The following is a 20,603-nucleotide window of genomic DNA, read 5'->3' on the forward strand; positions in this document are numbered from 1 at the left end:
ACTCCAAGGTTCACCGCCACACCAAGGCACCCTCCCAGGCACGCTATTCCTAGTGCCTGGGAGGCATTTCGACCAAGCCAATGTGGACCTAGTAGGACCCCTTCCCTCCTCCCGTGGTTTCACTCATCTTCTTGCCATGGTGGACAAGACCACTAGGTGGCCAGAGGCTATTCCGTTGTCAACCACCATGTCTGCTGAGGTGGCCCGGGCGTTCATCGGGTCCTGGGTAGCCCAGTTTGGCACACCATCTGACCTCACTTCTGACCGTGGCCTGCAGTTCACATCCGAGCTCTGGACTGCAGTCGCTGAAAGCCTAGGGGTGAAGCTGCATTGCACCACGGCGTACAACCCGCGGGGCAACGGTTTATGTGAGCGGTTTCATCGTTCTATGAAGGCCGCTCTTTGGGCCAGCCTCACAGACAGTAGCTGGGTTGACCGGCACCCATGGGTCATGCTTGGCCTGTGGACCACCCCTAAGGAAGACCTCCAGTCCTCGTCAGCCGAGCTGGTTTACGGCCAGACACTGTGGGTCCCAGGGGAATTTCTCCCAGACGGTGCGGCACCCTGGTCTGCTGCCCGCCAACGGGCTGTGTTCCAGGATGCTGCCGGCGTTTTCACTCCAGTCCCAACTTCGCGGCACGGCCTCACTCAGGCTTACATCCCCAAGGACCTGCAGTCGGCCGGGTACGTCTTCATCCAGCATGATGCCCACCATACCCCCCTGCGGCCCCCCTACAATGGCCCCTTCCGTGTACTGGCAGTGGGGGCTAAGAACTTTGTTGTGGATGTCAGTGGTAAGCAGGAGTGGGTTTCGGTCGACCTCCTCAAGCCGGCTCACCTGGACTTAAGACAGGCTGGTTCAACTGGCCCAGTCCCCTCGGCGTAGATACCCCCCTGCCCCTACACCCGTCAAGAGGAGCCGTTTTGGCCGCATTATTTGTCCCCCACCATGTTGATTGTTTTTTATTTTTTTCATGGTGAATTCTGGGGGGGCGTGTGTAGTGACCTTCTTGCAGGTTTATTAGGATTGTAAATTTGTTCAATTTACAATCCTTTAAATGTAACAGCCTTTTCCAACATTTTGTGTGGCATATTTAATATTATATTGTAGTGACCTACTTGCAGGTTACATATTCAACATGTGGGACAGAGACGGTCCCTTTAAGACAGTGGGCGGGGGTTAGCAAAGGGTATTGTGGGTAGACACGATGCTGAGATTTAGCGGAATGAATTGCTGACTTAGTTTTAGTTGGAGGAGATAAACGACCCCACGGCTGTGTGGTCAAAAGGAGAAGTGGTCTTGTCTCTTTTCTTTCATCCTCCACAATATCATGTCAATTTTTTGCTCAGTCTTTTTATTGGTATTTAAAGTAATACAAATGTAATAAATCACTAATATAGTTGGATAAACACTTGGATAAAAATGTTACATCCCTCCACGTTCTACTCTAACAGAGCCCGATCTCTATTTTAGTATTACGGCACCATTTAGTGATCAAAAACAAGATATTCCATACGATTTCATGTACATATAAATAAATTCAATGTGACAAAAATCATAGCTGAGGCAACAAATAAAAAAAAATTAAAAATAAGAAAAATAAATAATGATAAAAGTGGTCAGAAAAAACATTAAAAAAATTTAAAAGTTAAAAATGAATAAGTTCAAGTTCACTTTATTATCATATAAAAAGTACCATGTACCTTCGGCTGCAATGAAATGCACGTACCTTGGCTCTCAGTTCTTAAAACTATATATACGGAAATAATAACAAAACAATACATAAGAAATCGGAAATCCCACAAAATAATAAATTAATGAAAGTTATGTAAGGAGCCTACTGTTCATTATTCTCACCACCTGGGGGTAAACACTGTCTTTGAGGTGGCTGGTCTGAGCTCTTATCCTCTGTAAGCGTTGTCCTGAGGGAAGGAGGAGAACAGACCATGCGCTGGGTGGCTGGTGTGACTCATGATACCTAGGGCCTTCCCACTGCAACAGGCAGTGTAAATGTCCTGACGCTGTGGCAGTGCTGTTCCTATGATTTTGAAGCTATTTTTACTGTCCTTCTCAAATGTTTGTGGTCCTGTTTAGTCAGGTTGCCAGACCACACCAGTATGCTTCCAGTAAGGATGCCCCCCCCCCAAATTTCCCCCTTTTTCTCCCCAGTTGTATCTGGCCAATTACCCTGCTCTTTTTGAGCCGTCCCGGTCACTGCTCCACCCTCTCTCTGCCGATCCGGGGGCGCTCCGACCAACCAGAGGAGGCGCTAGTGCAGCGACCAGGACAAATACCCACATCCGGCTTCCCACCCACAGACACGGCCAATTGTGTCTGTAGGCACACCCGACCAAGTCGTAGGTAACGCGGGGATTTGACCCGGCGATCCAGTGTAAGGATGCTTTCTATGGTAGTCTGATAGAAACTGACCAGGGTTTTTGTGGACATTCAGAATTTCTCAAGACATCCCAGAAAGTATAGTCTGTTGTGTCTTCTTAATGACACAACTGGTGTTTAGAGACCAGGAGAGGGAGTCTGAGATCTGAATGCCTAAAAATCTGAAGTTCTTCACAACTTCAACAGACACAATCATTGATGTAATCTGGTGTCCGAACTGTTTTGGATCTCCTAACATAAACAATTATCTCCTTTGTCTGTGAATGTTCTCATTCATCCAAGTCATAGTTATCCAAAGGAATTGAATCAAGTGCAACTGGACTTGGTTATATATCCGTGAAGACGTTTCACCTCTCATCCAAGAAGGCTTCATCAGTTCGTGCCTTTCTGACTAGACCAAGCTAGTCTGACTGGCTGGTGATGAAACTCAGATATTTAGCCTCTTTGGAGTCGTTATCAGAGCTATTGATGTCAATGGCGATTTTGTGTTCCGATGTTTAGCAGCGACAGTCGTTGGAGGTGTTAGTTTCGACTTCGTTAGTGCTCCATTCAGTTGTCATGAGTCGTTGGAGCCGTTAGTGACCGACTGTTGAGCCATTGACATCAATAGCGCTGATAACGACTCCAAAGAGACTAAATATCTGTGTTTCACCACCAGCCAGTCAGACTAGCTTGGTCTAGTCAGAAAGGCACAAACTGATGAAGCCTCTTGGATGAGAGGCGAAACGTCTTCACGGATATATAACCAAGTCCAGTTGCACTTGATTCAAATCCTTTGGATAATTATCTCCTTTGTTTTCTCAACATTTAGGGGGAGGTTGTTATCTTGACACCATATGGATAGGTTCCTCACCTCCTTCCTATAGGCATCTTCATTGTTGTCATTTATCAGTCCAATTACTGTAAGCGATGATATTTAGCGACACAGTCATGTGTGAACAGACTGTAGGGTAAGGGACTAAGACAACCACCCTGCTGTGCTCCTGTGTGGAGAACTATGGTAGATGAGTAGCTGGTACCTGCTCTCACTGTCTTAGATCTGCCTGTCAGAAAGTCATATAACCACATGTAGAGGCCTGCCAAATACGGGAATATGGATATGTGAAATATATTTTTTAGTCTGCCCGGTTATACATGTTTCAATATGGGTAAAATAACTGGAGTAGTGCATTTGCCAGAATTATTTGATTCTTTCGTGAGCTTCGATATCCTGCTTAGCTAAGCCTGTTAATTTCAGTCTAAGAGAGTGCTGTACTCTAAACCAATCAGAGACGACTTTGGGGGAGGGAGCGGAACGTGAGAGAGGAGTTTGGTGGAGTTATGTTGGGAGAGATTGAGTTTAGTGTCGAATCAAGTAATATTTTGTGGACTGAAATAATTCTAAGGATTTGCACAATTATTGTAGTGTAACAGCTTCTAGTCCTGTGCATCTCGACGTTTCACAACTCATTCTTCCCCAGTTTGCCGTGGAAGTTGGCTAGCCTACAGCCAGTTAGCTTAACGTTAGCTATTTTGCTTACCGGGTTATTTTTTCTTAGCTAGCTTTGTGAAAGTGTATCGTCTAACTATCAAGCGTGGACGTTTTGCCAGAAATGTCGTGGGGACAGTCATCTATAAACACTGGCCGTAGTCTGTGCAGGGAAACGGGACACGAGAGTTCACTGAAGCTAATTAGCTAGTTAGCTCCGGACCTTCGTGATCAACACGGACCTTGTGGCATTCATCGACGTTACGCTGTTGGAACCATCTACCCACCCACGGACCACTCGTGAATCGGCTGTGTGGTCGCGTGAGTAAGAGAAGACTATTCAAACACTGACTATCACCGTATTCCTATTGGGTGTTTTGTTCTATTGTTTTTTTTGGGTGTGTTTTTTTTTTGTAAACCAACGTATGGGCCCCATTGTTTAAAAATCCAAGCACTTGGTAATATACACTCACCGGCCACTTTATTAGGCACACCTGTCCAACTGCTCGTTAACGCAAATTTCTAATCAGCCAATCACATGGCAGCAACTCAATGCATTTAGGCATATAGACATGGTCAAGACGATCTGCTGCAGTTCAAACCGAGCATCAGAATGGGGAAGAAAGGTGATTTAAGTGACTTTGAACGTGGCATGGTTGTTGGCGCCAGACGGGCTGGTCTGAGTATTTCAGAAACTGCTGATCTACTGGGATTTTCACGCACAACCATCTCTAGGGTTTACAGAGAAAGGTCCGAAAAAGAGAAAATATCCAGTGAGCGGCAGTTCTGTGGGCGAAAATGCCTTGTTGATGCCAGAGGTCAGAGGAGAATGGCCAGACTGGTTCGAGCTGATAGAAAGGCAACAGTAACTCAAATAACCACTCATTACAACCGAGGTATGCAGAAGAGCATCTCTGAACGCACAACACGTCGAACCTTGAGGCAGATGGGCTACAGCGGCAGAAGACCACACCGGGTGCCACTCCTACTGAGGCTACAATTCGCACAGGCTCACCAAAATTGGACAATAGAAGATTGGAAAAACGTTGCCTGGTCTGATGAGTCTCGATTTCTGCTGCGACATTCGGATGGTAGGGTCAGAATTTGGCGTCAACAACATGAAAGCATGGATCCATCCTGCCTTGTATCAACGGTTCAGGCTGGAGGTGGTGGTGTAATGGTGTGGGGGATATTTTCTTGGCACACTTTGGGCCCCTTAGTACCAATTGAGCATCGTGTCAACGCCACAGCCAACCTCAGTATTGTTGCTGACCATGTCCATCCCTTCATGACCACAGTGTTCCCATCTTCTGATGGCTACTTCCAGCAGGATAACGCGCCATGTCATAAAGCTCGAATCATCTCAGACTGGTTTCTTCAACATGACAATGAGTTCACTGTACTCAAATGGCCTCCACAGTCACCAGATCTCAATCCAATAGAGCACCTTTGGGATGTGGTGGACCGGGAGATTCGCATCATGGATGTGCAGCCGACAAATCTGCAGCAACTGCGTGATGCTATCATGTCAATATGGACCAAACTCTCTGAGGAATGTTTCCAGTACCTTGTTGAATCTATGCCACGAAGGATTAAGGCAGTTCTGAAGGCAAAAGGGGGTCCAACCCGGTACTAGCAAGGTGTACCTAATAAAGTGGCCAGTGAGTGTAGTTCACCATTGCTCTGAGTTGAACAGTGTATTTGGAGACTTTTATTCAGGACTTTGTCTGATATTACGAATTCATTATGGAGTCAAGGTTATTTAGTAAGGTGTTCACATCATATATTTGATAGCTTTTCAATTCTGTATTCTAGTATTTGGTTTACAATTCCAGAGGGTTATTCCTTTTTCATAGTATATTGATGTGATAACACAAGAGGAATTTGGTTGTTTGATAAGTAAATACTGTTCTGATACATAGAGAGAAAGAAAGATATTGTAACGTGCATGGATAAGAAGACACGCTGGCCGCCGGCTCGCGGGTCTGACCCTTTAGTCGAGCGGTTAGCGATGTCTCCAGCGGTGCGGGCGATACGGGTTCGCTTCCCGGCCGCGGCAGTTCCTGTGGTTGTGTTGTCCCCCGAATTCGCTACATTGGTGTCAGAAGTGGGATGGAGCAACCGCAAGGCCATCAGAAGCGTATGCGCCCTGAGGCGTGAAGGAGCTGATATGCTTAAGCGCGGGGACGCGCTTCCCGAAGGAGGGGGGTAGGGTAACGTGCATGGATAAGAAGACACGCTGGCCGCTGGCTGGCGGGTCTGACCCTTTAGTCGAGCGGTTAGCGATGTCTCCAGCGGTGCGGGCGATACGGGTTCGCTTCCCGGCCGCGGCAGTTCCTGTGGTTGTGTTGTCCCCCGAATTCGCTACATTGGTGTCAGAAGTGGGATGGAGCAACCGCAAGGCCATCAGAAGCGTATGCGCCCTGAGGCGTGAAGGAGCTGATATGCTTAAGCGCGGGGACGCGCTTCCCGAAGGAGGGGGGTAGGGTAACGTGCATGGATAAGAAGACACGCTGGCCGCTGGCTGGCGGGTCTGACCCTTTAGTCGAGCGGTTAGCGATGTCTCCAGCGGTGCGGGCGATACGGGTTCGCTTCCCGGCCGCGGCAGTTCCTGTGGTTGTGTTGTCCCCCGAATTCGCTACATTGGTGTCAGAAGTGGGATGGAGCAACCGCAAGGCCATCAGAAGCGTATGCGCCCTGAGGCGTGAAGGAGCTGATATGCTTAAGCGCGGGGACGCGCTTCCCGAAGGAGGGGGGTAGGGTAACGTGCATGGATAAGAAGACACGCTGGCCGCTGGCTGGCGGGTCTGACCCTTTAGTCGAGCGGTTGGCGATGTCTCCTGCGGTGCGGGCGATACGAGTTCGCTTCCCAGCCGCGGCAGTTCCTGTGGTTGCGTTGTCCCCCGAATTCGCTACAATATAAAAACGACACTAGCCTACCAGAGAATAAATGTTTTGTTTTATATTATTGTTGTCCTGAACGTTCTATTATTCTGATGTTTATAATTTACATTCAGCCAACTCAACACCAACCGCTGAGAATTCAGGATCCTGTTTAAGGAAAATTGAAATAGTAACCATAGCTGTCAACAAGGAGTTACACACATAAGGATGGAATTACAAAGACCAAGGTCCCAACAATTTAACTCCAATTTAGATGGTACAATGGTATTAAATTCAGAGCTATAGAGAATAAACAACATTCTGACATAGGTGGTTTTTTTTCCTTCAAGGTGTTTTAACACAGTATGCAGAGCCAATGACTGTGTTAAATTTCAGTTACTGAACTATGGCCTGCCGCCCAATGATTGCTGGGATAGGCTCCAGAATCCCCATGACCCTGAGAGCAGGATAAGCGGTTCGGATAATGGATAGATGGATGAACTATATATAAAATGGAGTCAGTCATGGCACACGTTCTGTGGCCTTTAAATTCATATTCTTTAGCACCCCTTTAGTTTGTTGCAAAAAACGGTGATAAATGTAAAGTGTTTTCTCAGTGGTCAGTTCAGATCATGTGACTCATAGGTTAGAGGTCAACCAGTAAAGACGGCAGTTTGTAAGAATTTCTCCATGCATCAGCCAGAAAGTTCCACTCCGTTTTTCCTTACACTTGTGCCTTGGAGAGCCATTTCTTGTAAGTTTGTTACCTTTTCTGTGTTTTGTGCAAATGTGTATATTAATAACGTTTGGATTAATAATGCTATTTGTGATAATTTCATTTACTAAGGTTAAAAATGGTAAGCTAAGCTAAATGTAGCTCCTTGTCGTAGCATGTGCATTTAGGCTACTTGTAAGCAATGAGATATACACTACCGTTCAAAAGTTTGGGATCACCCAAACAATTTCGTGTTTTCCATGAAAAGTCACACTTATTCACCACCATATGTTGTGAAATGAATAGAAAATAGAGTCAAGACATTGACATGGTTGGAAATAATGATTCGTATTTGAAATAAGATTTTTTTTACATCAAACTTTGCTTTCGTCAAAGAATCCTCCATTTGCAGCAATTACAGCATTGCAGACCTTTGGCATTCTAGCTGTTAATTTGTTGAGGTAATCTGGAGAAATTGCACCCCACGCTTCCAGAAGCAGCTCCCACAAGTTGGATTGGTTGGATGGGCACTTCTTTGAGCAGATTGAGTTTCTGGAGCATCACATTTGTGGGGTCAATTAAACGCTCAAAATGGCCAGAAAAAGAGAACTTTCATCTGAAACTCGACAGTCTATTCTTGTTCTTAGAAATGAAGGCTATTCCATGCGAGAAATTGCTAAGAAATTGAAGATTTCCTACACCGGTGTGTACTACTCCCTTCAGAGGACAGCACAAACAGGCTCTAACAGGTACTATTTAATGAAGATGCCAGTTGGGGACCTGTGAGGCGTCTGTTTCTCAAACTAGAGACTCTAATGTACTTATCTTCTTGCTCAGTTGTGCAACGCGGCCTCCCACTTCTTTTTCTACTCTGGTTAGAGCCTGTTTGTGCTGTCCTCTGAAGGGAGTAGTACACACCGGTGTAGGAAATCTTCAATTTCTTAGCAATTTCTCGCATGGAATAGCCTTCATTTCTAAGAACAAGAATAGACTGTCGAGTTTCAGATGAAAGTTCTCTTTTTCTGGCCATTTTGAGCGTTTAATTGACCCCACAAATGTGATGCTCCAGAAACTCAATCTGCTCAAAGAAGTGCCCATCCAACCAATCCAACTTGTGGGAGCTGCTTCTGGAAGCGTGGGGTGCAATTTCTCCAGATTACCTCAACAAATTAACAGCTAGAATGCCAAAGGTCTGCAATGCTGTAATTGCTGCAAATGGAGGATTCTTTGACGAAAGCAAAGTTTGATGTAAAAAAAATCTTATTTCAAATACAAATCATTATTTCTAACCTTGTCAATGTCTTGACTCTATTTTCTATTCATTTCACAACATATGGTGGTGAATAAGTGTGACTTTTCATGGAAAACACAAAATTGTTTGGGTGATCCCAAACTTTTGAACGGTAGTGTATACCCAAGTGATGGTCGGACTCCCAATCCGACCATCACTTGGGTGCAACCTGTGGCGGATCCCATCGTCTTCACTCTTGTGTTGCAATGGAACTAGATCCTCCCAGGCCAAGCAGTGTGGACCAGCGTCACGACCTGATCACTGCTTTATACAAGGCTTTAGCAAATGGCTCCAAGAGTTTTTTTTCTATCTCTTGGAATGGATCCTCAGACACGAGAGACGCCAACGACGATGAAGCAATGAGAATTCATTTGTGCTGCACTTTTAGAACAGTTTGAACCAAAGCATTGTAACTGCATTTATTTGTTTTACAAAAATAAAAAGTAAAAGAAGAGAAACGAGGACTCAGTAAAACACCTTAACGCCATTCCCGTGGTTCGACTTTTCTCTGAATCCTGTTTGTTAGCTATCTGTCGGTTTTTGCGTAGATGAAACGCATCAGGGAAAGAATAGAGTCAGTATTACAAAACGTAATGCCAAATGTCAAATGATGCATAAGGTCTTTAATTCATAGCTTAAAGATTGGAGGGATTTTTTTCCTTCTATTTAAACAGTATAACTCGCCTAGCTAAAAGAGATGTAGAAGCTACCATTATATTTGTTGCCTGGCGACTAAGATATATAGCCAGTGGCGTTATTCCACATACTGCAGTAATAGCAGCAGGTTCTATGGGTACTTCCACAACATCTGAAAAGGTTTTAAATATTGATAGCCAGAAACTATTTATTCCTGGACAAAACAAAAACATGCGAGAAAGGGTGGCTGGTGCCTGCTTGTATCAGTCACGGATAGGATGGACACTATGCATGAAATTTGCTAGCTTTGCTTTAGACCAGTGAAGATGATGTAAAACCTTAAACTGGATAATTGTATGTCATAAGCAGATTGAAGATAACTGTATCCTATCTAAAGCTTTTTTTTCATAACTTTATCGGCAAACTTTTGTCCCCATATCTCCCTCCCGCTTATTCCTTAACAAAGTCAAGGGTTCCAAATTATGTGAGTTAATAGAGAATAAACCATCTCAATGGTCCATTTGGAATATGAATCAAATTTCAAACTGGAATCTAAAGGAGAGCTGGGTGGTTGTGATGGAAAATAAGTGGAGGATGCTAAAATAAAACTAGGGAATTACAAAAATCTTAAAAAAAAAAAAAGAGAATGGGGGCCATTGAGCTTTAGCATTAGCTGATCAAAGGATGTGAAAGTATTATCAATAAATAGATCTCTTATTGTGGTTACCCCACTTCTAACCCAAAAATCAAAAACTCAAACTATAGTTGATGATATAAACATGGTTTCTCATATAGGAGCATCGTTGAATGAAAGAGGTCGTATGAACTGTGTCCAGATCTTAAAAAAATGCTTCAGGATCGGATTTGAAGTGTCCATGGATATAACGTATTTTTTCCTGTAAACTGGCTACCTCCATCTTGAGCCTGCCTATCTTGGTTTGCAGCCAAGTCACATCATCTGAGCATGATGATAACCTGTGCTCTATTTCTGCTATGGTTGTTTTCATCATCTCCACGTTGGGGCAAATTGTTGCAGTATTATTTGCCACATCTGTTTTTACTATGTGTAGTTCGGATTTCATAGCTTCAACTTTCTCAACCAGCACGGTATTTCGTTCTGACCTGAGCAATCATCTCCCAGCTGGACTACGGCAACTCCCTCCTTGCTGGCGTCCCGGGGTCGGCTATCAGACCTCTGGAGCTTGTTCAGACAGCTGAAGCTCGACTAGTGTTCAACCGCCCTAAGTTCTCCCACACAACTCCCCTTCTAATGTCCCTACACTGACTCCCAGTAGCTGCTCGCATCCAGTTTAAGACTCTGGTGCTAGCCTACAGGGCAGTGAAAGGAACAGCTCCTTCCTATCTCCAGGCCATGGTCAAGCCCCCTACATCCCCGCCTGACCACTATGCTCTGCTGCCTCGGGATGCCTGGTTGCCCCATCGCTCAGAGGTCCCTGCTGCCAATCGACCCGGTCATGACTCTTTTCTGTCCTGGCCCCACAGTGGTGGAATGAACTCCCCACTGATGTCAGGACAGCGGGGTCGCTGCCTATCTTTTGACGCAGGTTGAAAACTCACCTCTTCAAGAACTACTACCCTGTTACTTGCTCTTAGCACTTATTGTATTCTTTCATTTAAAAAAAAATCTCTTTCTTGCGCTTTTACTTTAGCACTGGTTTTGCTCTTAGATGCTTGTTTAGATGCACTTATGACCTCTGATGACTAGTAGTTCTCCTGATTTCCTACGTAAAATGCACTTATTGTAAGTCGCTTTGGATAAAAGCGTCGGCTAAATGACTGTAATGTAATGTAATGTATAGTAATGTCTTTTTTCAACAAGTTGAGGATTTCAACTTTCAGGCCCACCAGTTCCATCTGGTTATCTGGTCAAAGGGAGTCACTGCTGCTCCTGGTAAATGAAGCACTCGGGCTTTAGGCCCAACAGTGGAGGTTCCTCCAGTGAATTTAAACTTTCACAAATTGTTGGGACATTGGTGCAGCAGTACCAAAATTAAACTAATGAAAAGTGAACATGAACTTAGAACAGTATTTTGTAGCTTTTTGTGGGTGTAGAGTGCCTAATCAAAACTTTTAAACAAGAGTTTCAGCAGAGCTTGTCAAAAATACAGCCTACTCCATTGCCTGCTTGCTAGCAGTCCACATCATATCATTTAATAGCTCATTTTCAAAATTACAAATCATGAACACTTTTTGCCGTTGTGAATATTTTGGTTAATATTAGCTAGGATGTTCCTAGGAAAAATTACATGATCGATAGTGTTTTCTATCTTCAGCACAGCAGCAACATCCAGATGAAGAAACTAGTTGAGGCTGATCTTTAAGGTAGATTTGTGTTTTGTGTAGAAGGTGCTAGCACATCAGCACCTGGCAACTAACATTTTGAAAGAATCACTGACGTTTGAACTCTTCAAGCACCAGTGCAGTTACCACATATTACCATATCTAGGATGTTAGTGAATTGTAAAAAAAGACCATCTTCAGGGTGTAACTTTCAAAAAGTCTGAAAAGACATTCGTTAATAAAGATATCTAACCATGGAAGAATGATAATCCAAGCTTTCCTGACTTTGTCTAACGTTATTACCCAATATTATTAATCCCACACTATCTCGCACTATCTGTAAATGACTGTTCCAGCAGATAAATGTCATTTCAGGGAAAATATTCATATAATATGACATTTTGAGCCTTCTTACTTTTCAATATATAATCTTATCAAGTGATAATGTGTCTGCACTTCCGTCCCAATATGTGTCTATGTGAGTGGTTAAAATTAAGATCATGAGAAAAACTAGATAATGAGTAATTTTCTTATTAAGACAATAGGTTGAGGTTGTTATCATTGCTATGGGTAATTTTCAGATCGTTAACAGTTGGTTATTTCTGAGATTTAAAAAATCTGACTTAGATTATTATGTTTGACATTTCACAAGAGCATTTTGAGGAGTGGTTTTGAATGAGACTACATTTGCAAACAAGTGGTCGTTTCTGTATAAGTCTGTTATAGCCAAGAAGAGGTGTGTGTGTACCGTCAGTCTAGTTGTGACTCCAATAGGACTGTCGTGCTGAGGAAAGGGGACAGAGTCATAGACAACTCCAAGCAGACCTCGATCCTCCGATGATGGAACCAAATGACCAAAACCCTGGGAATGACCAAACGATGATTAAACACATATATGAACTTACAGATGCATGCACACATAGACACTGTATGTAAGGAACAAATGCATGATGGAATTCTTGGTTCCTTAACACTTTCCGACCCAAGCACAAAAAGGGCCATTTATGCTCACATTGGATTTTTTGGTTTAGAGTATTGTAATATTTCAGACTTATCAAGTATTGGTTTGTCAAAACTCAACAAAAACTAGGTTTTTCAGTGGCACCAGTCACCAAAATACAAATTAAACATGGGCCATTTATTCTTTAATTCAGGAGTGATCCCATGTAAAGCAGAGTGTATCTACAATGCAGAGGACATCACACAATGATTTTACATTTTTCTAGATATGCAGCATTGCATGATATTCCAAGAGAAAGATGCAAGCAAGAATGTTAATAAACTGGAAACAAGCCACTATTTTTGTTTTATCTTAAAACGCAAAATGTAGTAGGGTTATCAGTCCTTGTTGGAGTCATTTTTGCTTTCATGGAATTATTATTGCCCTTTAACAGGCACTGTGGCCACAGTAGGGGGGTGATATCACCACCTGTGTATGCTTGCAGGTCTGGATTACAAGCTCCAAAAGATTTTAATCCACCTCCAACTGGAAGAGCTTCAAAGCCAGATTCACATGGTGAATGAGGAGTTTGGGAGCTGAGAGAGAGGCTCTCCTGTCTGAGATCAACTCCAGTGCTCAGAGCTCTAACGATGATTTGGAGAAGCTGCTCTCTAATGTGACGTGTATCACTGAGAGAGACTGCCTGTTGTCCGAGAGGAATGGCCTGCTGTCCGACAGAGACACCCTCCTGACCCAGAGAGATGATCTGCTGTCCGAAAAGATGTCCAGTGTTTTGTGTTCAATCGAGGATGCGAAGAAGCTGCTCTCCAAAGTTACATAATATCTCACCGAGGAGAGAGACCAGGGCCTTCCAGGAGCTCCTGGAAGGGCTAAGGAAGGAAAGGGCTGAGCGTAGAAGAGGTGGAGAAGATGAAAATGGTTGCACAGGCTTAGGCTGAAGTAAAGCAGCATCACATAGTCAGCTCAGGACTGAAAACAAAAAGAGCTTGTAGTCAAAAGATTATACCACTCCCCTGTCTAACCATGTCCACCTGTCTCAACTACTCTGCTCCCTATAGTCATGCACACATGGATGAATGAATGCCTTTATTTGTCATTGCACAGCTGTACAATGAAATTAAGTGCAACTCCCCAGTGGTACAAAATAAATAAAATATATACAAATAGTCAAAATAAAAATAGACACACATTTGCAGCACAATCAACATACTATAATGTATGCATAAGTGTAAAAATAAGTGTAATATCTATTAGATATATAATATCTAACATGGTGTTATCTTTCCCTACCATGGCCACAGGGGGAGTCTTTAGTTCCAAACTCATTAGACCCAGGTAAATATGTAAATCAATTTATTAGGAAAATAAAATCTTACACACGTCAGACAATTAATCGAACAGTAATAATTCTATGTAAGCAAAAATGGCTCCAACACCCTTACTGGATTACATTTTAGTGAAAGTAACTAAAAGAATAAAAATAAATAAATACCGTTCTTGTCCATTTTTGGGACACTCAAACCTTTTTATGTTAACTAATGTGCATTAGGCCACTAATTCATTTGGAGTTCTCTTTTTAAAAAAAAATATCTGAAGATTCGTGTTGTGCTGTGTTGCTTTCGTAAAAATGTATTTAACTGTCAATAGCCCTGATGAAGAACCAATAGCAATGATTCTTGATCTGGTTCTCAGGGATCCCCAACACAGCTTGATTCCTATTTTGCCAGGTAGTTCATTATGGTCTCTTGCTTTGTCAGGTCTAAAAACCCACTGATTCGATGGCTAGAATACCTTACACAGTAGGTATCATAAATAGTTCTGACATGGAGCCATTTCCAAATTTCCAAGAACCGGTTTTACGTTAAGAAACGTGAGTTCCAAAGCCACTCATCAAATCTTGAATGAAAAGTTTCAGTTGTGTTCACAAAATAAGTAGTAAGCAAAGAGCATTAAAAAGGCTTGTAGCACCAAATAATGTAATAACCTGACCAATAATGTAATAAAATGTCTTGACTGATATTGTAATAACATTTTACAGATAATGTAATAACTTATTACATTATTGGGAATTTATTACATTTTCAGGTGGGTCATTTTTTTTTCAAAACTGATAATGTAATATTTTGACGGCTGGTGTAATAACGTTAAAAAAACATGCTTTTTTTCTTGGAAATGTAAAGTGTTCAAGTCTACAAGTCTACTACTGGGTACTTTTTACACCCCTGGTGATTTATTTCCTGTTAGCCTCACTTTGCATTGAGAATGGTACTATCAAATGTCTGTGAGCTCACAGCCTAATTGTTTTGGCAAGCATGGAAAATAATATAACTGCTGAGCGCCCGTCAAGGCAATAAGGCTGATTTAAAAAAATAATAATTTTGGAATAGGCTATTGCAATTCGTTCAATTATGCCACCTACTGGTGCAGAATTGCAATAGCCTATACCACAATTATTATTTTTTTAAATATGATATTGTAGAGACAGGAATGGATTAAATTCTATAAATATGCTATGTTGAGTAAGTAACCAGACTTAACCGTACTTGTTTTTATATGTTTATTTTGTTATAATAGCCCATAGAACAGAATGTTGAACTCAACATGACATGACATGACAGGGCAAGCCAATCTAATCAAAACAGCCGTTTAGGCTACAGTAACATCTCCTCAACTAATCTCCTCAACAATGATCGTAAATGTAACCTGTACAGTGTTACATGACTTAAACAGCCATTTGTATACCTTTAACAGTGAATGACTTTAAACAGTAATTTTATAACTTTAACAGTGAATGACCTTAAACAGTCATTTAACAGTGAATGACTTTAAACAGTATCCATATTCATCACTCTCGCTTTGTCCCTTCTCTGTTTGCGCCTTCCATACTCTATAATAGAACAGAAAACTCACCCATTTCATTTATTTCCAGTATATATCTTTCACTTGATATCTACCAAATTTGAGATTTTTAAGCACAAGCCACGCTTTCATCCATTCTGACTGTTTAGAGAAGAACTGTTTGAGTCTAAGTGCCAAGCCGCTTTTTCGACCAGATGCTTTGTATAGTTTCAACATACTGATGGTAGGTTCCTTTTCCTGGTCCAATTTCAGACTGGTAGCCAATGCATCTCGCACAAAGATCCAAGGTAGGAAAGATCTGAATAGATGTCGGAAAAGACGAGAAACCCTATTGAATGTCCCTAACATGCTCATGTCCATCTCAAGGGTGAGCTTGATGATTAGTTCCAGGAATTTCCTCAGGTAGGGTGACTGGGGATGCTATGTCAGAATTGGACACATTGACAGGAGATTCAGGGGCACTAACCAAAGGAATGTCAAGAATAGAACCACCATTAACTTCAAATTCACATGCTGGCCTTGGTGCAGTGCGTCTACTTGCTGGGATCCTTTGCAATTCCGCCTCATAAATACTCTTTATGTAGGAACTGACAGGACCACTAAGGCTGACATAGTGATCCCCATGCCCTTCTGCAATATGGCCAAGAACTAATATGGGTAAGTCCTCACGGTATCCTTCAGTGGGTGAAACAACTGAGGTAGCGTCCACGCCAAGAGTTGAAACAATCAGAAATTGAACGTTGAACATTTGGGCAGCTCGATGGAGAGTGATGTGATCTCCAAAGGTCCCAACCTCACCCATATGGCTTGTGTAGTCATTCCAATTACCATCTACAAAGCAAGTTAATGATGTACCATCAACAGCAAAAGGATTTGCAACTAAATCTGATACAATCTCTTCTCGTCGAGTTGCAGGTGACTGAAAGATTCCCAGGTCTGCTAACTGGTCAGCCATAGCTGCAAACTGGCAGTTTCCATCTGAGAGAGGATCAAGCTTCACTGTCATTCCAGAAGAAATTAATGATTGGACATGCTGTGTGTGGGTATTGGCAAAGAGAAAGGTTTTTCTTGTAGGTATGGTCAACTGATGAAAAGTTTCCCTCTGCTTTTTTCCTCACCACGTGTGATACTGGTGATGTCAGCCGCTGAAAACCATCTCTACTTGGAGCCATTTTGTGTTTGATATTGTACATTGTACTTGGACAACCTCAAATTTATTTTGACAATGGTGCCAGGAATAACTGCGTACTTCTTGGTGACACAATGCTTTGTGTCCTTTACTTTTACCAAAATCTCTTCACCGACACGATATATTGACACTGGTGTGGATCCTGAGGCTTTGAGGATTAGTCTATTCATGTATTTCTCGTTTGCTCGATGTGCTCTTTGCCTAATTATTGATCTTATCCTGTCAAATGATTGTCGTTGTCTCTTGGTAGGTAAAGTGCTACTGAACTCACTTGGATGGGTCTTTCTTTCCATCTCTGTAAGATCACACTCCAGAGGTTGCATGACATTGTTACTCTTTCTGCCATAGTAGATCTCAAAAGGTGAAGCCCAGTGCAGTGTCTTCTTTGGGTCCTCATTCAGTACTTTGGCATAAACTGGCAAATGACTTACTCAGTTTACTCCTTCTCGCTGTAGGTTTAGCAGGTCATACAATATCTTTTTACGCAATGACTGATGCATGCGCTGTACTGACTCTGTGGATGATAAGGGGCAATTTGAATGATCTTCACTTTGAGGGACTGCATAAGTTCCCTCACAGCACCATGGAACTCTTTACCTTGGTCATGTTGTATTATTTCAGGAGGGCCATGTTCACTGTAGATCGAAGACAAGTGTTTGGCTATTTCACTGCTACATTTCTGTTTCAGTGGCTGAAGCCAGATATATCTACTGAAGTCATCTTGCACCGTTAGGATATATCTATATGTGGCTTTGCCATACCATACTTTCCATTTATTCATGTCCACAAGACCCATCTGGTGTCTGATCTGTACGCTCTTAGCCCCGACTGGCTTCAGGATGGGCTTGTTCACAAATCTGGCCTGAAGGTGTTGGTATTGTCTGGATGTATCTAGAGCACCCCGAATCCTGTCCTCACTAATGCCTGTGTAGCGTTCCCTAAGCCGCACCGTGAGTTTTCTTGGCCCAGAGCCTTTTGTTTCCTCTAAGCCTTTCATCACCAGTGTTGGGATAGTGTCTTTCTGAAGGACAATCTTCCCATTAAAAAGGACAGTCTGGCCATCATCAGCCAAGGAAAACTGGTCTCTGTTCCTCCAAAACCTGATTATAGCATTGCGTTGTACTCTTGTTCGCCTTGCAACCGGGACATTGAACTCGCCTTTCAACAATTTGAGAATGACATTGTAGCTCTCCTCATCCATTGGTCGATGACCATACCCCATGCACATGAGCCAGAGGGCCAGGAGCAAAATCAGTCCAAGAAGCCTGATTGGGCCAATTCTGTGAAATAAATTGTAGTGTTGGATGGTGCACAATCACGAGGAGGCAGGTCAGATTAGAACGGACGTTTACTTAACTCAAGGATCATGTAGGCAGCCATCCTTACATTCTCTTCTTCATGTCAAACCAGGTAACAGCATATTAACATAGCACCACATAGTGGTGCAAGAGGGTAACATGAATATCAATATAAATGGAACACAACATCTCTCTCTGTAAAAAAATGTTACTGCCAAACCAGCATCAGTAAGATTCTGTAATCACTGCTTATTATTTTCCAAAGATGACTAACATTAGGGAAAAGTAACAAAACACTTAATGGTATGTAAACAAGAACATCTCTAATCCTACAATAACATGTTTCATTTACCTTTTTTTTCCTGATACTATCTTTCTCTTTAGGCCATGGTCAATTCTTCAAAACAAGAGTACACATCAAATAAAGATTTGTCAACAGTATGTTTCCCTTATAACAGGCTGCCTTGTAATATTATTTTTTCTCTTTCCCATGCATTTTTCTAGCCATCCAATGGCTTAAACTTACAGTCAAACTTTCAGTACGGGACAGAGTGTTACGAATCACGAATGAAGACCAGAGGCCAGTGTAGCGAAACCCAAAAGGACAGACGGACAACAGAGCACTGGGATAACCCGAAGGGCGATTTAATGCAGGGAAAATAAACAGCAAAACTGCCACAGGGGATAATGACAGGTGAGTCTCAGGTGGGCGTTGTTGAGATGATGTGCGCCTGGCTACCAAAGTCCGAGTCCGTAGAGCAAGGGGTTGTCCGAGGAAGTCCGGGTCCGAGATCCAGGAAGTCAAGTCCGAATAAGAGGGGTCCAGGTAGAGAGACATGGAGGGAGATCGCTGGAGGGGTCCAGGGAAAAACGTGAAGGTCGCTGGGGACGAGGGAGACGCGGGGAGCCGATGAAGTCGCGGAGGGAGAGTCGCAGGGTTCAGTACGTCGAAGCCCGGAGGGACATTCTGGGAGGCTTCTTATAGAGGGCTGCCTGATTGCCGCAGGTGTACCTGATAAATGATGGCAAACACCTGGTGCAGCGCAGCGCTTGTCTCCTCAGAGCGCGAGCCGAGTGCTCGGATGTTTCCGGCACGTCCGAGCTGGGGGAGTGGCTTGAACGTGCCGGGGAGGCAGCTCAGGGTGGTGTAACCACAGCACAGAGTCCTTATGCCAACTAGGCTTGTTTGTTATGTTCAATGGCCCCATTGACCGCCGGATAGTAGACTGATACCCGATTGTGGAGGATGCCGCTTTTCTCAAGAAACTCAGCGCTAGCTGCCGATGTGAATTGAGCTCCATTGTCTGTAACGATCTTTTCTGGGTCACCATGTCTACTAAAAACAGAGGTAAGAAACTGTATTACGTCAGTAGTTGTTGCAGTGTGGGAAAAGGCCAACTCGGGTCACTTGGAGTAGTAGTCCCACTTGGAGTAGTAGTCCGTCAGCATAATAGCATAATGGCAGGCGGGCACAGCTGTCTCAAAAGGCCCTACTATGTCAAAACCCAGCCTTCTCCATGGGCCATCTGGCAGAAGTACTGGTTGTAGGGGTGCAGAACGAGGCTTAACTCGATGCAAAAAGTCCTTTGCACAGCCTATGGCAGGGGCAGTAGGAGTGGTGAGAGCAGTGGTCATCACCAGAGCAGAGGTAGCTGGAGCAGAAGAGGGAAGGACGGTATTTCCACTAATACAGAGGTGTAGAGCAGTCATCAGGTCCATCCCGAGCAGTGGGGTTCGTTTATCCACTACAAAGAACGTGGCAGGGGCAGTGATGCCATCTCTACTCACTTGAGCCTGTAGGCACCCAGAACAGGTATGCAAGACCGGTTGTATGACACAAGGCGAACAGCAGGTGCAGACAGTGGTGTGGTACTGAAGTACTTGTTGAAGGTAGAGCATGGCATTATGGATACTGCTGAACCTGTATCCACAACTAGTTCAGTTTCCTGGGCAGGAGTAGTTGGTGTGTGGACATGTACATTGCACAGAATTTTCTTTGGCGCATAGTCAGCATCATCTAAGTAGAGAACTGTCAGTTCAGGGAGTTCAACCTCATGCACAGGCTGGGTTTGAGCAGATCTGCAGACACGAGCAAAGTGTCCTACATTGCGGCATGCATTGCAAGTGGCATTTGCAGATGGGCATTGTGGAGAGTAAGCCGAGTGACTGTCAGAGCCACATCTGAAACAGGAGCGGGGTGATATAGGCTGTGAAGTAGTAGGTGGCTCAACTGAGTGGGAGGGCTGTCTGTCCCACTTCCTAAAAGCACGTGACCTGGACTGTACAGTCTGTACTGGGACACTGTGGTCTGGTGCCATTGCTTTAGCATGTTCAGTAGCAGATTCAATCTGTGTTGCTATATTGATAGCCTTATCTAGCATTAGATCAGGTTCAAGTAGCAGTCTCTCTCTTATACACTGGCTAACTACATGCTCAATTAACTGGTCGCAGACCATCTCATCCATTTTATCAGCAAAGTCACACTTACTAGCCAGTTCATGCAAAGCAGCAACATATTGCAGAATAGTCTCAAGCGGGGCCTGTGTCCGCTTCCTGAAAATATGCTGTTCAACAACGACGTTGGTCTTAGGTGTAAAGTAAGCC

The 20,603-nt window shown here is 43.4% G+C and overlaps 1 protein-coding gene across 3 annotated transcripts in view; it reads right to left on the reverse strand.

Annotated features, from left to right (window-relative positions):
- Positions 1-20,603, reverse strand: part of ppox (protoporphyrinogen oxidase) — a 139,194-nt gene that overhangs the window by 29,564 nt on the left and 89,027 nt on the right. For all 3 annotated transcript variants that reach the window (XM_056285920.1, XM_056285919.1, XM_056285918.1), the window contains one exon: positions 12,441-12,554. In XM_056285920.1, the coding sequence (XP_056141895.1) occupies positions 12,441-12,554 (114 nt within the window). The remainder of the gene's footprint in view (positions 1-12,440; positions 12,555-20,603) is intronic.

This window comes from Lampris incognitus, chromosome 9 (assembly GCF_029633865.1).
Source record: "Lampris incognitus isolate fLamInc1 chromosome 9, fLamInc1.hap2, whole genome shotgun sequence".
Lineage (NCBI taxonomy): Eukaryota > Metazoa > Chordata > Actinopteri > Lampriformes > Lampridae > Lampris > Lampris incognitus.